Source organism: Chelonoidis abingdonii, chromosome 2 (genome assembly GCF_003597395.2).
Source record: "Chelonoidis abingdonii isolate Lonesome George chromosome 2, CheloAbing_2.0, whole genome shotgun sequence".
Classification (NCBI taxonomy): Eukaryota; Metazoa; Chordata; order Testudines; family Testudinidae; genus Chelonoidis; species Chelonoidis abingdonii.
The window spans coordinates 280,450,209-280,464,862 of record NC_133770.1 but is presented as its reverse complement, the minus strand read 5'-3'; the positions used below and the strand labels follow the sequence as shown (position 1 = coordinate 280,464,862).

At 42.6% G+C, this 14,654-nt stretch overlaps 1 protein-coding gene across 2 annotated transcripts in view; it reads right to left on the bottom strand.

Annotated features, from left to right (window-relative positions):
• The window catches only part of FER1L6 (fer-1 like family member 6), a 156,372-nt gene that overhangs the window by 81,812 nt on the left and 59,906 nt on the right, over positions 1–14,654 (bottom strand). For both annotated transcript variants that reach the window (XM_032803511.1, XM_032803510.1), the window contains exons 7-11: positions 10,016–10,094; positions 8,569–8,725; positions 7,539–7,725; positions 3,437–3,629; positions 2,134–2,480 (exon numbers count right to left, since the gene is read on the bottom strand). In XM_032803511.1, the coding sequence (XP_032659402.1) occupies positions 2,134–2,480; positions 3,437–3,629; positions 7,539–7,725; positions 8,569–8,725; positions 10,016–10,094 (963 nt within the window). The remainder of the gene's footprint in view (positions 1–2,133; positions 2,481–3,436; positions 3,630–7,538; positions 7,726–8,568; positions 8,726–10,015; positions 10,095–14,654) is intronic.

Genomic DNA, 14,654 nt, shown 5'->3' with positions numbered 1-14,654 from the left:
ACGCTAGACCCTTTTAAAACAGAAAGGGACTGAGCCCCAGCTAATGTAAATCAGCCTAATTCAATTTGAAGTTAATGGAGCTACATCAATTTACAGCAGCTGAAGATCTTGCCCATAATAAGTTATGATCCCTGGTCCAAAGAGCTCATGTAACCCATACACCTGCTGGGTGTGGTGTTCTGTTCCATCTAGTGGCACCGGGACACTTAAAGGGAGAGAGAGATAAAATGAGTCTGCACTACAGCCTTAGCTAACAGCCACTTGGCTTTTAGTTCATGTGGTAGAGGCTCATGCACTAAGCTCCAGAGGCTGCAGGTTTGATCCTGACGATTAGGATCTGTCGGTGGTACACTCGCAATTCCAGAACAGAAGCTACATGAAGGATAAGAGAGAGAGAAAAACATGCAGTTGGGCTGCTGCTTCTCATATTTCCACCAGTTTCACACTAGTGACTTAAATGGTGCTACTACTGATTATCATAAATAAAAGAAACAATCAGACCCAGTGTCTATCAATCCCAACTACCCCTGCTGGCTCTGTACCTAGATATTATTAGTTGCCAGTTTCTTGTAGGTATTGCAGCAGAAGTGGGTCTCAAGGAGGGAGTTAAAGGAGGAGAGGCTAGTGGCCTTAATGACTGTGAGCCAAATTCTCTGCTGGTGTAAATAGGTGATATTCTACTGAAGGCAATGGAGTGATATCCATTTACCCCAGCATACAATTTGGCCCTAGTTCAGGGAAGGTGGCCCTCACTACTGTGGTGGCAGTCTGCAAGCTGCATTCTCCATCCTGAATGACCATAAAGAGAGAGGTTCCTAAAGAAAGGAAATGCTGATGGTCATAGACCTGAGAGAGGCTAGGTTCTACTCCTTCATATCACACTAACACAGCAGAGCCTTTTGTCAACCATGCTCAGATGCCCATTAAAGGTACTCACCAGGGGTGGATGGAGACTCCCAATTCAATGAGTGCACTTCAATAAATTGCTGAGGGGGTGCCAGCTACCAACAGCAGCTTGCTCTGCCCCAGCACCACAACCCTAATCCCAGCCTGGTGTGGAGGAGAAGCCACAGGTAAGGGGATGGTTGGAGAGTAAGTCTGCCCTATCCTAACCCTGGAACAGAAGTTCCTGTCCTGTGGGTCCAGCCCAACTCCCTGCTCTGAGCATTGCAACCTGGCACACAGGATTGCAATGCCACTCTGGTTTGACCTGGCTGTCCCTCCATCATCATGAGTGGTGCTGCAATCCCGTGCACAATGCCCAGAGTGGGGATCCAGGCTCAGCCCCCCAGCTCTGAGACAGGAGCTGCTGCTGCAGGGTGAGTGTGGGGCAGAATTCACTCTCGCCCATGGGCCTCCCCTCTGCACTGGGCCAGAAGAAGTGTATATTTGCCTGTGAAAATGTACATTTATCAATGCAATTCTGCTCTTGGGATCTATACCCAAATATGATTAACATGAAGCCACACACACCTATCAATAGTGTATCAAAAACATTCAGTGTTTTTGCACCCTTGGTTTCATTATTTCTGTGGGTGCACTTGAACCCATGAATGCACAGTAAAGCCACTGCTGGTGTCTACCCACTGTTTCGGAAACAGTTTATTTTCAAGAGAGAATGAGGAACCTAATTTTTAAATGTGTGTGTCCTATTATGACCCCCCAAAACTAAAAGTGGGTGCTTAAATAAAGCTACTCAACATTAGATGATGAACACTTCAGGTCTAGCACTTAGGAACATGGGAATTGCTATATTGGCTCAGACCCATAGTCCAAAAAGTCCAGCATTCTGTCTCTGACAGTTGCTAGCACCAGATGCCTGAGAAGAAGGTGCAAGAAACCCCACAATAGGAAGATATGGGACTGATTCTTCCTATATGTGTGCAAAGCCTATATGCAGGTGCTTGTATCGTACCTATAGTAAATAATGATTTTCGTCCTATTCAGTAAATGATATTAATGACATATATAAATTTATGATCCATTTGCATGGCAAACCCTGTAACTGGATGTGAGCGCATGAACTCCACTGCATCCAGGTTACAGACCTGACTGCATGACTGGGACCTTAGTTTGTCAATTAGCTACATACATTGAACCAAGCATCAAACAATCTCTAAATTTTAAACTAACCTCAGCGGGCACATCAAAGGGCTCAACTTCCGCCTCGGTGGAGTTTGCCTTGTCTGAAGGAGAAGATGATTTCCCATCCACTGCTTTGTCTGTTTTCTCTTTTCCTTTAGATGCTTTGGAGTCTTTATCTTTGGAAGGTAACTTTATCTCTTTGATGATCTTTGAAAATTTAGACTCTTGCGCTCCCCCTGAAAGTATCTCCACTGCAATTTCAATTAGGAGGCGACCTCTAAAGGAGACGCCTTCCCCAAAACCTTCATTGAGCTCCTGGTGGTCGTCCATTAGGGAGTAGTTCCTAGGTGAGCCATAGAGATTGATCCAAGCTGGTCCAAAGGTAGGCAAGAACCCTGGAGATGATGCATATTTTACAACATTTGCATTACAAGCTCTCACTCTCTCACACATTGTTTGCAGAACTCTGTTCTCTGAGAGTTTTACTCATAAAGGAGCTCAATCTGGCCCCACTTCTATGGGTGCTGGTGTCCCTCCAGCTGCAGAATGGGATTTGGGGAGGCTGTAGTCATGTACATACCCCAATACGGTACAGAGCACTGCTCCACAGGGGAAACCTATGTACTGTCTCCTAGGGACTGGGGTGGTGCAGCATGAAACAGACTATCTGCCACAATGAGTCTCCTCCAGCAATAACCTCTATGGAACAGGAGAGGCGCCAGAGCCCTGGAGTGGCTCCCTTCATGCTCTGCAGATTGAGATTGGGATGTGGGGGGAAGATCCCTATCCTTGGACCAGGCGTTCCAATGCCATCCTGTTACTTGGACTGGGAGCTGGGGAGAGGATTTAGCTCTATTGCACTTTAAAATGGCTTATTTTTCTTTTTTTGAGTAACTAGGAACAAATAGTTGCCATTGAGTAGATCAAAAATAGAAGACTGGTCTGCCCCTGAAAAGTGATACATACTTGTTTGCCTGGCAATGCAAGTGACTTTGGCATTAGCCCTGAATTCACATCATTTGATCCTAACTGAAATAAAAATGCCACATGGTAACAGATCATGGCCACATTGCCAGAAAGGTTAAGAATCCTTTTAGATACTGATCAAAATGATGCTATTTAGGAGTCTTTGTAACAAAGGGGACACCACCATTCCATTAAACACACAAAAAGATTCAGCTCTTTATAAAGTAGGATTTTTCATACAACCAACAAAAGGCCTAATCCTCACTAAAGCCCTTTGGAGCCCTTAACTGGGTCTTAACTAGCATTATTATCATGCTGGTGAATTTTATCTCACGGGTGGGGGGGGAGGGAGAAGAGTTTTTATAACAAACTTTTTCCTCTTTACCTTTATCTCCATCTTGTTCATTTGAGATTTTTTTCAGGTCTATGAAGTGTGTGGCTAAGGCCACATCATTCATGCTGCCTTCATCCCACACCTGGATTTTGACTCTTCGACACAGCGGCGGAAACATTTCCTTGAAGACAATCTGTTCATGCCACACAGGATCAGCACAGTTTTTTTGCACTGTTGTTCGTCCCTGAAATGAAAGACCAGCAGCTCTAGACCTTGAGGCTAGACCAGATTCTGGAGAACAATGCTGAGTATAACAAAGTCCTCTAGCAAGCCCTATCTCTTCTATTGCAGAGAAAACATGTGGTCTAAATAAAAATAATTTTTAAGCACAGTTTTCCAGTCTAGTATATTTACTGAACCGTGAAAGCATCTCCGCTTTTCTCTTAGTCAGTGCTAACACCGAGCATAATGCTACATTGCAATAACTACTGTGGGAGTTTCCTTCTTTGTTTTCTCCTAAGTGTTTAATGAAGGGCCACACCTGCCCTTGGAATTCTCACACAGAACTAGTAAAGTTTAGTGCGATGTGTAACTCTTCAATGTACCAGTTCAGTTCCTTTCTGTGCACTCAGAGTGATATTTCTCCCATGCAAAACTGCACAGATGGAGGTGGCCTTTTAAATTAAAACTTTGGTTCTAAGGAACAAGTGGTACATCAGCGCAGTTTTCACCTGTCAGGTGAAATCTATCCCTGTGCAGAAGGCCAGCACAAGGCCTTATGCATCACTTGTGACCCATTTTGACTTATTTATTTAGGTCCCGATATTTAGGTGTTTGTCCCACGTCCCAACCGATCTTTGGTCAGGACGCAATTTGTCCCGATATTTCGCTCTGTCTGCAGCATTTGGCTTTTTATTTTTGCTCCACCAGCGGACCCCGCCCCCCCATGTGTCCCGATATTTTCTTCCTCTCGTCTGGTCACCTTATGTGATCCCATGTGACTGGGCATGTCACGGAGGGCCCAAAGGGGCAGGAATCCTCCACCTAGGCCTGAAACTGAAAGCAGGGCTATTCCAGCGACCTTACTGCAACTTCTGGCTGTAGTATTGTTTTTTGTATTCCAAGTTCTCAGAGGAACAGCCAGTGGATCCATGCAGTCCTGAATCCATCTGCCCTAACTCATGCCTCCTGACATATCACGTGGCTAAAGCAAGATGCAGTATCACTCAGGGCTGGCCTGTCTGCTCCAGATGGGTGGATGGACCAAATCTGAGTGGTGCTGCAACTCTGTGCACCAGGTTGCAATACCACTCAGTTTGGGGCCCTCTCAAACAAGAGGCTGAGGGCAGACTGCCCCTTTCTGGATGGCCCTGAATGCAGGAAGTATTCACTTCATCTTGGGGTTAGAACAGGACAGTTCTGCAAAACCTGAGACTCTTGGGAGGTCTGCCCTAATCCTAAACCCCGCATCCGATAATAAACACCACCGGATAATTCCTACCCCTATAATTAGAATTTTGTTCCACAGAAAACCCATACTGTACACAAAGACGCACAAACCCACAAATAGGTCAGATATTTGCACCTACATTTTTTTTCAGGTGTAAAATTTTACATATTCAGAAAGTCAGCTTTGTGCACGTGAACTGAAAGCATGGGTGCAAATTAGGAAGCTAGAAGACTGCAATAATGGCTTCATTCGCAGTTGCAATGCATTGGTCATGCACAAATATGAAGTTCTGCAAAAGCCTCCATATGAACAGATATGAAAAGTTAATGAAAAAAATATGGGTGTAAATGTTCAGCCTGATTCTGATCTCAGTTACACCAGTGTAATGAAGACAAACTCCATGCCAGTCAATTAAGTTATGCCAAAGTAAAACTGGTGTAAGGATAACCCATGTGCCTAACAGGGAGAAATCTCTTCAAGAGACCCACTGGGGGGAGGTAGGAGTGAGTTATGTCTGGGTCATTGTTGCTAGGCAGATTAAGCACTCCACATCCAGAAGCTTCTGGAACTGGGTGTGGTAGTTTTGTGTCTGCTCCAATAGGTTCCCTGCTGCTGGTGTCAGACTCCATGAGGGCGAGCAGTCAGGGTAGCTGCTTTGCAAAGGGCCACGTCCCCTGGGTGAGTTGGGAAGCTGAGCCCAGGTGCAGGAAGCAGGCTGTTGTCCCTAACTTGGAAGTATTTTGCAGCAGGTTAGTGATATTGTTAACCCTCTAACGGGGCAGCCTGGGCAATGGTAATTATAGCAAGAGGAAACTCGGAGGGAAAAATAATTTATTCTATTTTAATTGTGTGCTTTGAATGTTGCTTTGATTTTAGCCAAACTGTTTTAGTTAAATTGTCTCAAGTAGTGCAATTCACCAACTAATGGGGAAAGAGTCATTTATGTTTTGCTATTCACCGTTTTCTATTTTCTTGTAACAGGGTTTTCTTTAAATCTATACACTTGTGAGTTAACTGAGTGATTGGTTAATGAGTTAGCTGACTGGCTAGCAGTGATTTCAGCAGAGGAAGAGTCTGTCTGGATCCCAACTGAAGATTCCTACAAACAAGTGGAGGGAAGATGTTGTTTTAGGCCTGGTCTACACTTGGTGTGGGGGGTCGATCTAAGTTACGCAACTTCAGCTACGTGAATAACGTAGCTGAAGTCGACATACTTAGATTGACTTCAGTGTGGTGAGTAGACTGCTGCCGCTCCCCCGTCGACTCCGCCTGCACCTCTCATGGCAGTGGAGTACAGGAGTCAATGGGAGAGCACTCAGGGATCAATTTATTGCATCTAGACTAAACAAGACAATCCGGCAGGTAGTGTAAACATACCCTTAGACTCAGCAGATTATATAGATTTAGTGATCAAAGACTAACTGAGACTTAGATGAACTAAACCTAACCTTTTGGGAACTCTCAGTTTCTTCTCACTATGTTTCTGTGGGGACCGAACTGTTCAGATTTTAATTTCATTTATGTATAACTGTGAAGATAATGTCTATGGATTATAAAATAACCGTGTTATGCTGTAAAAATTAGATTATTATTTGTTTCTTTATAAGATTTTATAAAGTTTTTAAATTAAATTCATTTCTTTAGTTCCTTTCAGGACCTGAATGTGGGGAGGCTGACCCTATGCAATCCTGGCTGAAAATCCTTAGAGAATGACTTGTGGGTCTCCAGCTACTTTTCTATGGGAGCCAGGTATTTTTAGGCACTGGAGAAGAGCAGTGAAGTGAACTCTAGCTCACCCAAAGATTACATAAGGTAAGAACCTAGGCCCTTTGACCTTGTCTGCCCTAGCAAACTTCCTAGCCCAAATGAAGCATGAGTGAATCTCCACCAGTGGTAGCAATGGTGGAAATTACAGTACAAACAGGCCTCATCTGTAGGGACAATAATAAGAACAGCAGCACCACTAGAGCCCTACGTTTGCAGTACAGCTTCCGCCACAGCTACCGTCAGAAGAGAGTACAGAATGAGAGCTATGAAATTCATTAGTAAAGATGCAGCCTTAGAATCTAGTTTGTGCCACCTCGGGAATTTTAGCCTTTCTTGACTGTAAAAGCGAATTAGATGTATCACATTAGCATAATACCACAGTGTGTAGTTTTTCTGCATCATGACTTCATGTTTTATTAATCTGAATCTACAGCACTTTATTTTCCCTACTATTATACCGCTGGTATTAAGTCAGCAATTTACTCAGGTCCTGCGCAATTTGGGCACTAAAGATGACAAAAGAACATACTCATCCTACTTTTCAAGACACTACGCTCTGGTCTACAGTACAGAATTACTTTGATATAATTACATCGCGCAGGGCTGTGAATAATCCACACCCCTGAGTGATGTAGTTATACCGATCTAAGTGTCAGTGTAGACAGTGCTATGTTGATGGGACAGCCTCTCCAGCAAACATAGCTACCATTTCTCATGGAGGTGGATTAACTAAGCCAACAGGACAAGCTGTCTCTCAGCTTAGAGTGTCTTCATTAAAGAGCTACAGCAACACAGCTGCATTGTTGCAGCTGTGCTGATGCAGTGTTTTAAGTGTAGACCTGCGCTAAGTAAAAGTGCATTAGCTTTAATGTTTGCAAGTAACTCAACTGCCAGGAAGCAAGGCCTACATTTGTGAGCAATACAGTCCCAATTTACCATTTGACCTGCAAACATGACCACCACATACGGATCCACAAGGTCCTTACTGTCGCCCATGAATGCTTTGGTGACATTAGCCATGATGCTGGAGTTCATCTTTGGAAGCCCCTCTGCTTTATAGATTCTCACATAAAATCTGGCCCATGGTCTTTCAGATGGAAATCCTTTGGGGATCAAGAGGTTCCTACAAGAATAAAAAAAAAGTCATTTCCCTCAGAATGAAAACTCAGCTAGACAATGAAGTGATTCCAAGACAGTTTTTTTAACAAAGGGGTCACACCATTTTTTACAGCGTAACTTGTGATAAATACCATGTCCCAGAGGCAGGGGATGGAAATGGGGAACATGGAGTGTGCATTTGTTTTTCCACCCAAATAAAAGCATTCTCTAGTGACCATAACTGCAGAAGGCAGCAACACTACTTGGCAGGCAGATGTTTATGAAATGCCCTTGCTAGAAATGTTTATACTTTGTTCCTGTAAAATATATTGAGAATAGTGATAGGGCAGCACGGCACACAGTGTGTGTAACTTGTAATGGGGGGCGGTGTTTGTACATGTATATAAAGAATACACCCACACACACACACAAGAGGAGGATAAAGAATGTCTTCCTATCATATTGAGGTTTTTTGGTGTTTTTTGTTTTTTTTTTTTTTAAAAAAAACACCTCAAGTTTGCTGCAATCTGGTGCATTCTCCAGGCAAAAAATTGCTGTTCAGAAATATTTCAAATGACTCCAGAGTAAAGTCATTCAGGCAGGGAGTTAGCAGTATCCTGAGATGAGAATGAACTCCCTCAGAGGCAGGGGACTGACAATAATCCCTCCCTTTCATTTTTTGGTGGAATTAGAAGAACTCTCCTGCCCCCACCCCCCCAGCACATCAAAGCAGCACATACAGAGACGTCTGTTAAAACAAGCCCAGATTAGACAAGCAAGGCATGTATTCTATAAACAGGAGAAAAGGACTTTTCATGGATTTTCTTTCCTCTTTGACAGATGCAAAGTAAGGAAAATTTTACAGTACTTTTCAATTTGCTCTTCAGCATCACTTGCTTTCTGAATGGCTTGTATGGTGTCTCCTTTCCCGGCAACACTGATATCACACTTCAGGTATCCCTTGGCTCCCGTCCTAATGTCAGCAGGGTCTGTGAGAAGTGCCCACTTGTCACAAAACTGATGACCTGTAAAACATACAAGCTAATACAAGTCATGGAAGATGGGATACATTCCAGAAGACTGGAAAAGGGCAAATATAGTGGCCATCTATAAAATGGGAAATAAGGACAACCCAGGGAATTACAGACCAGTCAGCTTAACATCTGTACCTGGAAAGATAATGGAGCAAATAATTAAGCAATCAGTTTGCAAACACCTAGAATATTATAATGTGATAAATAACAGTCAGCACAGATTTGTCAAGAACAAATTGTGTCAAACCAACCCAATAGCTTTCTTTGACATGGTAACAAGCCTTTTGGTTGGGGGAAAGCAGTAGATGTGGTATATCTTGACTTTAGTAAGGCTTTTGATAGCGTCTTGCATGACCTTCTCTTAAACAAACTAGGGAAATACAACCTAGATGGAGCTACTATAAGGTGGATGCATAAAATCATTCCCAGAGAGTAGTTACCAGTGTTTCACAGTGTAGCACAAGCCAGAATCTGTAGACCTAGGCTCTGAGACTTGCTGCTGTAGGGTTGTTGTTTTTGTTTTTTTTGCAGTGAAGACATAGCTTCTGTGTTTCAGCTCCCCAGCTATAACATAGAATATCCCTTCCTCACAGGGATGCTGAGAAGTTAAATACATAAAAACTGTACTGCAGTGTAGATGTTTGTTTTCTAGAACCATTCCAGTCTGTTACTCATAGAACTGGTCATAAATGTGAGGTAGGAGGAAATCAGCAAAATTCCTTCCTGGGCTGTTTATTTAAAATTTCAGGAAGTGCTTAATAGCTGTAGAGGTGATGATGCAAATGGGCTGGATCTTTTCCTCTCTATCCTGCTTTGTCTCTTTCTTCCTTTGGCCTTCTCTGTTGTTTTTCTCTTCTCATTTCATCGTCCCATGTGGTCCCTTTTCCAGTCTCCTCTCTATCTCCCCCATTCCCTTCCTGATCTCCCCTCTTATACAACACACGGGACCAGATTTTCAAGCGCTCACCATACACAAATGATGCCAGTTTTTCACAAGAATTCATACTCCATTTAAGCACCTAAATAAGGGCCAGATTTGCAAAAACACCTAGTTTTCTGCAGCTAACTTTGCAACACTTAGCATGCAGCATGCTGAGCTCTAAAAAATATTAATTCCAGCCATTTATTTTGGTGCCTAAAGAGAAGATGAGCTCTTTTGAAAACCTGGACCTTGGTGAATTGCTCTGTGATGGCCCCAAGAAGGGATTCAAGTGGCTGAAGAAGACAAATAGCAGAAAAAACATATGAAACAAAAGAGAAGTTAGAAAATGCATCTCCTACCTGGCTGATTATACACTGTCCCCAAATCTACTTTGAAGGAGCCAATCAATAAGCTCCCGATCAGCTTGTTGTGCATAACCTGTTAAAGAAAGGCACATTAGAGACTCCCTTCCACTCAACATACGAAACACTATTGCAAGCAAAGATATTTAACATAGATGACAAAAGCAGCCACAGAAGCCAGTGAGGATTATATCTAACAACAGACACAGACACCTTAGGGATGATCAGTTTTTATGCTGATTTAATTGTATGGGTTTAGAAACCAATATAGTTAAATCAGTGGAACCCACAGTTATAACAATATAAAACTACTTATGTGTGTCCATTTAAACAAGCAAGGGGAATATAAGCAGTTTTATCTCGGAATAATTGCATCTACGCTAAGGGTTGTGCCTGTATTGGTTTCTAAACCAATAGTTAAATTGGTACAAAAACTGTGTGTAGACAGAGGAGAAGAAATTACATTGTAACTTTCCAAAGTTTCAATATGTATTTCGCACAATGAGCCCAATGCTGAGCTCACAAAATGTCATTCTATTGATGTCAGTGAGTGACACGGATGTAAACTGGTGCAAATGAGAGGACGATCAGGTCCATGGGACACTTGTTCCATCCTTTCAGATTAGGGATTCAACAGCAGCATCTGCTGGTCAGATCATTCCCCCTCACATCTTGATTTGGTTTTCAAATCCCTGAGTGCATGACAAGCAGGTTGCTGGCCAGCAGCATTTCCTTGTGGTGGAGTTGGAAGAAAAGCTGTGTGAACCTTTTGTTATGAAACAAATCTCACTGGTTTCGGGTTTAATTAAAAGTCTGGAACTCAACCCATGTTTGAGAAAAAGTTCACAAGAGCTAGCAGATTTTTCAGACAATCTTTGGCCAAACTGGAAGGAAAGATAGGCCTGAAACTAAAATCCTAGATCTGGGTTAGGATCTGAGTTCATAGTTCATGTTTCTAGAACAGCCAAATCCACACACCCCAAACTTGTGAAGAATTCAAATTTGGATCTGGATTTTGAGTCCCCAAATTTGGAAGCACACGTATCCAGGGCTTCAGTTCTATATATTCTAGACACAGATACAGACTTGCATTCAGGTTTTGGTTTGGATCTGTCATGGGGGAGATAGATCTTGAGTCTCCTCTCAAATCATAGGACTTGTAACTCACGGATCATGTGACCGTAGCATTCAGCAAGGGCTTCTGGGAAACTGAAGCAGCAGCCAACCTAATGCCAGATCGGTCAAATCACTAATATAGCATCCATCTAATTTTCAAGGAACCTGAGTTAAAATAGGCTTTGGAGTTCAAAGAAACCATGAAAACTCAGTGGTTTCACCTTGAAGCCAGGGAAAACAACAGCTTTGGATGAATTTCACTTTGACTTTGTGGATGCAATAGGAGCATGAACCCATGGAAACCAAACTGGCAGCTCCACTCCACATAAAATACTTTCACAAGTCCTGCACAACCAAAACCACATTTCATAAAGCTTTAGTTGGGGCAAGAAAGGGATCTATTAGAGCGAAGGTCAAGGGCACAGTCCAGTTCTCTCATTGCTCTCCTTTTATTTTTTCTCCCCTCTCCAGAGTCTGAGTGGATATTCAGGGATAGTCCCAGGTGAAAACTACACTTTGTGGGCACATAGGGGCCTTCTGGTGTGAAGTGTGAGGAACCCCTGTGCAGAGGTGCTGGAACAATTTGTATAGTGGGGGTGACGAGAGCCATTGAATCAAACTGTAAACCCTGTATACGATGGAAACCACTTCAAACCAAGGGTTGTGGCAGCACCTATGCCCCTGTGAGATTCTGAGTGTTCTCTTTTCCCACTGAAGTCCCACAGGGCTCCACCCCTTGCAGGATGGGGCTCTTAAATTGACAAGGAAAATAAGTAACTAACAGCTCTTGTGTGCCATGCTCTGTATACAGTTTTTTCACTCTTATTTCTCAAGCTTCCCCCGCTGTCCAACCCTCCCCGCTCTCCACCCAGATGTAGTAAAGCAGGCAAGTTTGAAGTTTCAAATCATACTCTTTTTCTTTTTTCCATGGGGAAGGGGAGAAAGGGAGAAGAAAGCACAATAACCATCTGAACAGCTAAAAACCCATGGTGGATTTTTTCACAATCAATAAACTCAAAAAATAACAAAGGATTTTCTTCAAACTTTCCCACTGAGAAGGAACAGGAGGAATGTCAGTCTAGAATGTAACTGAGTAGTGGGGATAAGGGCTTAGAGTGAAAGTACAGTATCAATTATGCCTACAGCATTGAAAGGATGTTGCCATAATGTGTCTGAAGATGTTAACGAGAAGGAAATCCATTAGTTTTTAAGGGCTTAAGAGACAGAAAAGGGCTCTGTTTTCCCCCAGGAGACTAACTGCTGGGCTGAAACATGGTAGTGCTGCTACATTATTTGCTTTCCTGAGGCTTCTAAACACAGGTCTGTACATTTCCATGCTCATATGGATTCGGTGTGTGAGGGATTAGTAGTATTGAAGGCTGTTAAACTTTGCTGCTCCTCAGTCTAGCTTCGAACCAAGCAAACATAGGAAGTTTTCCATCCCCGTGGTGCTGTTTCTTGCCAGGACACGTATTTGCTCACTCATTCAATTTTATTCCCTTAACATGCTGGCTTTTTCTAAAGCCATGTTCCAAGATAACTGAAGTGAATTCCTGATTATAATAGAATACATTAACATTGCATTAGATTAGCATTTCCTTTATAAATGCCATATTTTGTTTATGACCTAATCATTACAACCTTGGGGCCAAATCATCTCCTGGTGTATGTCAAGTATCTCCATTGAATTCAATGCAACTAGACCAATTTACACCAGCTGAGGCACTGGCCCATTTTCTGTGTTGAAACTTGGCATTCAGGCCCTCAACCCAGATGCTGACAAATGGCTAAGTTACCAAAGAAAAACTTAATCCGAAAAATTAGACGTGGAAGTAAAATAACAGACATCTACCAGGTGAAGGCTTTTTGTAATTATAGTATAATTCAAAGAAGAATATGTAGTGTGGAGAAAAAATGAATAAGCAAGATATTGATTTAATATGCTCTAATTACTTTTGTATCTTTTAAATATATGTAGATAAATGTATAGAATTCAAATGGAAGAACTGTTTCTCTTGGGAAAATATCTACTCTTCTTACACAGTTGGTATCTTTCAAAGACCTAATTCCATGCTCTATGGGTTTGATCCTGCGGGACAGCGCCAGGCACCAAAACGTGCATGCAATTGGGGTTGAAATACACATCTGTGCGAAAGGCCAACAAGGGGGCCTATGCACTAGTTGAGCCCTAATGAAGCTTCATATTAAGAGTGTAAGCGGAGCTCAACTGGTCCAAAGACCTTGTGCCGGTGCTCTGCATAGGGTGAATTTCACCCTTATATGCCCAGGCTACATAGGCAAACACCACAACATTAGGTTGGAATTTGGAATACAAACTAGAAATTTGCTAACACAAGTGACTTGCTGGGCCTCAAACTGGCCATTCATACATGAAAATACCCACTTTGTGCACCCAACCAAGATAACTGCATTTGAAGCCCTGCACTTCTGATGGTATGAAAATTGAAACTAGATCCTGGCTCTTCAAATACATAGTGAACATCTCTATGAATCTTGCAACAAGAGGTTTTGTATGCATGGATCCATGTGACTCTTAGACAGTCATCTGGTTCTGCCACTCAGATGTGGGCCCTGTTCTGATCTAAGCCTGGTGTTTTTGTTATAAATGGGCAAAGTACTTCATAAAAAAAAAAAAGAATCTTTCCCAGTACCTTGAACCATTGTTCATTTCTCTAACCAAATTCAAACTGAACCAGTTTTAATGGTTTTGAAATTTTTGGATGTGAGGCTGGGACTGGAAACAGAAATGCTGAAATACTACATGAGAGGCCAGGCTTGTGGTATTTCTAGCTACGAATGCAAGTGGCACTGCCCCATATCTCTTAAGCAGTTTTTGCTCAAGTTCCAACCCAGTTTTAGGTTTGAAAAAGGCTTGAGATACAGATATATATAACTAGATGCTCTGCTGGTGTAAATCAATGTAGCTCCACAGAAGTCTGAAGAGTCATCCCTAAACTGTAGATACTTGTCCAAACCCCAAAACCAACATCCGCTTAGATACTCTCATCATCTGGGGCTTCAATGGGAAACAAATGTGCACTTTCTTGGTATCATTCTATTTGCTTGTGTGAACCATTCAACTACTGATTTCTCTGTGGGGAAAGTGCAAATTAGATCATAGAATCATAGAATATTAGAGTTGGAAAAGACCTCAGGAAGTCATCTACTCCAACCCTCTGCTCAAAGCAGGACCAACACCAACTAAATCATCCCAGCCAGGGCTTTGTCAAGCCGGGCCTTAAAGACCTCTAAGGATGGAGATTCCACCTCCTCCCTAAGTAACCCATTCCACCACCCTGCTTCACCACTCTCCTAGTGAAATCGTTTTTCCTAATATCCAACCTAGACCTCCCCCACTTCAAATTGAGACCATTACTCCTTATTCTGTCATCTGCCACCACTGAGAACAGCCTAGCACCATTCTCTTTGGAACCCCCCTTCAGGTAGTTTTTTGAAGGCTGCTATCAAATCCCCCCTCACTCTTCTCTTCTTCAGACTA